We start from the raw sequence: 6,417 nt of genomic DNA, 5'->3' as shown, positions 1-6,417 counted from the left end.
TATCACATATTTCTTCAATATTGCACAGCCCTAGTATACAGTCTAATTTGGATTAAAAACTATTCATTCTGTATCTTTGTTTGGATCATGATTAAAATGCATTGGTTGATTTTGGGGTTTGTTTTAAAATTAAAATTTAGTTTTGTTATATTTCAATTTCAAAAAGAAACATGCAGCAATAGCCTAATAAAACAACACCTTTTCATTTACTGTATAATGTCTTCAATCTCATTTTGTTAAAAAAGTCGTGAGAAAATCGAATCGTGAAATCAAAATCGTGAATCAAATCAAATCGTGAGTTGAGTGAATCGTTACATCCCTAGACACAGCGTGATTCCTTTTTTTACATACACACAAAGTTATGTTAAAATACCCGCTTTGGCAAGTATTCTAGTAAACGCAGTCGGTTATTTCTTAAGTGAACGTAAACAGGTGAGAAAGAAACCGGATGTGTGTCAGTATTAGAGCCCTGCATTTGGTCTTAAAGCAACAGCAGCCAATAAGTACCTGTTTCTGTCTGCTAATCAAATAACACCACAGCTCTAACAGAGATTAATCTGTATTTAACATGTGCAGTGAGCACTATTGTGTTAAACTTAATTATTATTATTTCTGCACCTTAATTCTGATATTTGTAACTGATTTGTTGTATTCATCTATGCTTGTAATTTGTGTAATTGTTCTTGTTTTATTACTAACTTTATTAGTTAAGCTAGTAGTTTTTGCTATGGTATAGAAGTACTTAAAGTAAGGTTGTTGTTTTTTTTTGCTGATCTGAAAAATGATCCGATCTGTGACTCAAAGTCCGTATATGATCCGAACCTTGAATTTTGTGATCTGTTGCACCACTAATGACCACATTATAAGTCTGATGTGAATGTACTTCCAGATTCATCATGTTTGGATTCAGAGGTGGTCAGGGACAGTTCTTGACCATATTCTTAATTGAAACGTAAATACTAATGCATTTGTGATATCTAAATACACAAGTAATATGTAATACTGACACTGTTTGTACTACAAATAATCATTATCCGTCACTTTGATGGGCTTGGTTATAAATTTTCTGTCAGGCGCAGTTTTTATCTTGTTGTAATGCTTATTAATATACTATTGATATCACAAAAAGCAAGTGTTGTGGCTTATTCTTTTTTTCTGCTAGAATTCTTTACTCTGGGGATGTTTCTGAAGTATGGAAGCACATTAGACCATATACCTCATTTTTTATCTGTCAATGGCAAAAAGCATTTCAAGCTGTCCGTCTATGTTTTTCAGTTTACACAAGCTCTACAGTGTGAAATGTAAGTGGCGTTTTCCATCTGATCATGCTGGAGACATGAACAAAGGTGTAAATAAAATTGTATTAAAAGATCGTTCAGTTACCCTTTGGCTATGAAGTGCATGTTAATGGCAAGTTTAAGGTGGCTTTGACATCTGATGCTTTTTGCTGTTTTGTGGAGCCAAGAAGTGCTGTTTTTCCTCTTCTTAAAGGCACAATATGTAAGATTTTTTTATTAAAATATCCAAAAACCACTAGAACAGTTTTATATATTTTGCTGACTTGTGTATTTACATTATCCCAAATGTTTCGAAGAATGTTTAAATCCAGAGAAATAAGCAATTTTAACTAGTGACACGGAGCATGTCCATAGTGTCATTGTGTCGCCTGCCAATGACGTCATAACCCCTCGATTTCCGGTTTTGTTTTGTAGAAAACATGGAAACACCAAAGACGTTTTAATATGTTGTGCGTTTTAATAGACCGGTGACAACCACACAGAGTAGCATTATAACAGAACGTTCAAATGTATCTAGTATGATAAAACGGCACTGCTTGCTTCCGCTGCTTTCCGGAAGGAGCGGAAGCGGTCGACTGTGGCATAATAAAAGCTCCGCTGCTTTCGAGCCATGTGTCACGCTCGTTCAGCGGCCTCGTTTTGCTTCGACGGCTTTCAGCCTCACCCTGCTTCATACTACGACGTTAATAAATCTTTTATACATTAGCTCATTCATGAACATGATTTCTGCCCGAGTCCCATCGGATTGCTTCGGCTGTGGGGATGAAGACGACAACTCCCATGATTCCACACTCAGTCATCTAACTACACCTTTGTTTCTTTGTTTGTTTAGAATACGCGCCCTCTAGTGGCAAAAAATTACATATTGTGTCTTTAATATTTCGTCTTTAAAAATTTACACATAACGTTTTAGAGCATACATGTAAATGTATTATAAATAATTAAGTCCATTATATATATTTTTAACTCTCATTCATTATCACTCTCTCTGTTTTCCACTTATTTATTTTTTTAGGTCTTCCTATTCCTCTCTCGCTTCCAACCGCTCAACACTTTCTTCTCTCTCTTTTTCACAGATTCTGGAGCTGGTCAAGGGAATGCACTATCAGCTGGCCTGCCAGAAGTACTTTGAGCTGACACACAATGTAAGGATGCTTTTTATTTTGGCCTGCTCTAATTGGGCCTGCTTTTGTCAGCTCAGGGACAGCCATGCAAAGTCTTTACAGAGCCTGACTGTTGTAGTCACATCTGCTATTAGCTTTAAATCCAATAGAATCTTAATTTGTGAAGTTTTGTTTAGTGCTTTAAGATTCATTAACCCTCTGATACATGGTGTCTGCTACAAGTACAGATCTTTTTTTAACCATTTATGAGCAACATGGGTGATTACACTGATTTGGCTCCATCCCAAATGGTGCACTTGATGTGAATTTGCAGACTGGAAGTGATCATTGCTTGTGTCAGTGAAGTCCATGGACCCGTAGGGTGTCTCATTTGACATTTGAGGGCTTAGGGTGGCATTTAGGACAGGGCCTTTGTCATAGTGTTGTTTTATTTATAACATCAATTCAGCATGGCTGACAGAAATGGTAGTGCACCAAATATCTCTGGAATATGTACATTTTATTGCAATGGCCAGATGTGTAATTCTCTCAGACACAGTTACAGATTGGGATTACATTACATTTTTTTTTTCTTTTCATTTCTGATTTAATAATTCATGCATCAAAGTGTTAAGCCTTCAATACATTTAGAACTTTGATCATCAAAAGCTTTCTGGTGAAGACTAGATCAGCATTGTCCATTCAAGGTCATTAATATATTCAAAGCATGTTTAAGGCTAATATTGTAGTTATATTTTCAGGCCAAGTGAGCACAAACTCTTATTAAATGATAAATGTGCTGAACCTTTGCTTTTTTTATTTGGATTGCCCTTTGAGATTGGACTTTTCAAGGGCTTTGCGGTTTCAATTTGCTTTCTTTTGACAGGGGCATAATAGAGGTGGATTTGTGTGTCAGAACTGGTTGAGAAAGCAAATGATTACAGCTCTATTTAAATGGTTATCTAATGGATTTCTTCTGATTCCTTCTTCATTTTTTATATTGGAGGGGGTGGATATGACTCTGGCAATAACATTTCTGCATTTTTTTTTTTTTTGAGCAGAGAGATATATTTCAGAGCGATGTCAGTCAAGATTACCTGTGTGACACCTGTGCCCTGTCCCTCTGCTAAAAATGCAGCCCAGCTGACAGGTTGAGAATGAAAAAGTGCACACACCAATGCCACACAAACGCATGCTATCTGCTAGGTGACAGGTTAATATGAAGAGGGAGAAAAGACCGTCTGGGATATGAAAGAGATTGGTAAACCTTTCAGATGTTTGTCAGCAGTGTGTTGCTAGATGGATTTTAAACAGCGAGGCTTTAGCAACAAGTAAACTTATGAGCCATTTTTCAGTATCTACCAGAAACTTGTAGAGCAGATCTACTTATAATGCTGATGTGAAAGAATCAATTTTTTGTATAGATTATTTTTTGAGTAGTTTTGATTAATTGATTTTTGCGAATTCATAGTAAACGGGTTATTTTCTTTTCACTTTAGTTTTTCTTAGTTTTCAATCTATCATTGTTAGTTTTAGTTTTTTTTTTTTTTTATAATTATAGTTTGTGTGTGTGTTTTTTTATTTTTTTTATTTTAGGGCTGCTAAAGTTAATGGTGTTACATTTTTTCATCACTGTTTTATTGTATATTTATGTTAGAATATACCATGATTTTAAAACTAAATTTTTTTTGTGGCCACATTAAAAATATATACACTAATGCTCATTAAGACTGCATTTATTTGATAAGAAATAAAGTAAAAATGAAAAATTGTGAATATTTTTTTTTTTACGATTTAAAGTCCGCATTTATTTGAAATAGAAATCTTTTGTAATAGTATAAATGTATTTCCTCACTTTAATGAATCCTTAATAAAATATGAATTTAAATAAAAGATTGTATTTACTCCAAATATTTGAACGGTAGTAAACTGTAGTTAATTTGAGTCATGAAAATGTATTTTAGTTTAGTTCAATTTTCCTCAGTTATGTTGTTTTTATTATTTTCATTTCAGTTTTTGTTTCGGTTTTCATTATTATTAACAACACTGCAAAAAAAGAGTCCTACACACATCTCTGTAAACACTTCAGATCATACAGTATATGCTGCTGTTCTTGCTGTTGTTGATGCTTTAGCTCAGTGTCGAAATAAGTAAATCAAAGAGTGTGTATAAATTTCTAATCTCTTGCACGTCTAGATTTATTCCCTCAATAAGAAGGGTTTATAACAGTGTTTGTGTCTGCGCCAACCCTCTTTTAATGCCGTGATGCACTCAAAGTGTCATTGATAGGATATAATGGCGCTCGGGACTGGGGTCATTGCTGATGACTAATAGCCCTGAGCCAAACAGTGCGAATGGCTTATGATGTGGGAAAATTAATAAGACAGCTTCCCTGATGAACATCCTGCAATAACAGGATTTGAAAGATAAACTGCCCCCTCCCTCCTACCAACCCCGATGAAAATCACATCTCTGAAATTCATGACTCATATTTTAGGGTAGGTGAATGAAGAATCCTCCGACGTTAACAGGCACAATAAAACATTCTTGTTGGAGCATCAGTGGATCCGCACAACCTCACCTTTCCTCTATCTGATACGGGATGCCGCAACCATCTTGGCCGCAAAAACACGCTTGTTGGATTCGAGCGTAGGAGACTTTAATCACTGCCATATGCGCCCTCTGTTTTCACATCCGCAACACATAACAAATAGACGCTTACATTCCTCCCTCCCTGGCAGCATTTATTTAAAGGTCAAAATGTAATACTTCTCTGATGAAATATTTACACAACTGCAATAAATCAAACAATAGAGAGAATAATGAAAAGGAGGAGGGGAGCCGAAAGAGGTGGACTTCGGAAGGAGGAGAGCTTGTTGCGCATCCGCCGAATTGATCTGTCTCTGGGCCTCGGCTGGGATTGTTTCATTTTTATGCATATTTAATTTGGCGCAGAGTCACCGGGCGAGGGTAGTCCACTGTAATGTGTTAACTCTGAGATGAATCTGTGTAATGGATCTTTCTGTCCACAGCTTAACTACCGCAGGGACCCCGTGCACTCGATTCAAAGAGATGGGTTTGAAAGTTTGATTCATGAGGAGTATCAGGGGCGTGCTGTGATTGAAGCATAATTAAACGGCCATATCCTCTACACTTAGAAACAAATGATTTGCGCAGCTTTCTGAATGCAATGCAGCTTTCAGGAATCCATCGGTGAGAGGCTTTGCCATAGAAGAAAGGAAAGGAGAGATTGCATAGTAGCCTGAAAGTCCCTGTGTAGCCTGGTTCAATGCAATTATTTAAACGTTGTTTAAATAATAAATAGACACTATTTCAAATGCAAGTATAATCATTTGCTTACTAAACTGTTGTTTGTTACAGGTTGAGGATGCTGGGTTTTCTCTCAATCACCCTAACCAGTACTTCACTGAGAGTCAGAAGCTTCTGGATGGAGGCCGTGAAATCAAGAAAGAAGTTGATATGTCACAAAGAAGCCAAGAAAATCCTGCCAACATGACCCGTCCATCTCAGGCAAACTCCAAACAGGCCCATGAGGAGATGGGGGATTTAGACTCCTTCTTCCAAGATGAATGATTTTGTAGAACTTGTATCAAATCTGAAATGAATAGACCATATAGGGCCCTTGCTTGCATTCACTGTATTTGATACAAATTGTGTTTTCAATAATGGAAAGATTTGATCTGGTTGTTTTTTCCTTATCTTTTTGGTGATAAGATTTTTTCAAATGACCTGGTTTTTATAAAAAATAATGAATAAAATAAAATAAAAATAATTTTGCATTTCATAAAAGCGTTTTCCATTTTTACTTATTTGTTTTACTTGCTACCAGCATTGAAAACTCGCCTCAACCTATTGAGTAATGATCATCTGTTTGACATAAACTACCGTTCAAAAGTTTGGGGGTCAGTAAAAATCTTTTTTAATAAATTAATGCATTCATTCATCAAGGATGCATTAAATTGATCAAAATAATCCTGGAAAAAAATGTATCATGT

General features: G+C 35.8%; 1 protein-coding gene across 1 annotated transcript in view; it reads left to right on the top strand.

The window, feature by feature from the left end:
• Positions 1 to 6,148, top strand: part of LOC107676604 (DNA primase large subunit-like) — a 94,434-nt gene extending 88,286 nt beyond the window's left edge. Inside the window, exons 13-14 of the mRNA XM_016471184.1 lie at positions 2,375 to 2,443; positions 5,783 to 6,148. Coding sequence (XP_016326670.1) covers positions 2,375 to 2,443; positions 5,783 to 5,995 — 282 coding nt within the window. The 3' untranslated portion in view covers positions 5,996 to 6,148. The remainder of the gene's footprint in view (positions 1 to 2,374; positions 2,444 to 5,782) is intronic.
• Positions 6,149 to 6,417: the final 269 nt, after the last annotated feature.

This window comes from Sinocyclocheilus anshuiensis, unplaced genomic scaffold (genome assembly GCF_001515605.1).
Source record: "Sinocyclocheilus anshuiensis isolate Anshui unplaced genomic scaffold, SAMN03320099.WGS_v1.1 scaffold204, whole genome shotgun sequence".
NCBI lineage: Eukaryota > Metazoa > Chordata > Actinopteri > Cypriniformes > Cyprinidae > Sinocyclocheilus > Sinocyclocheilus anshuiensis.
The sequence above is the reverse complement of the archived record's forward strand: the minus strand, read 5'-3'. Positions and strand labels throughout refer to the sequence as shown.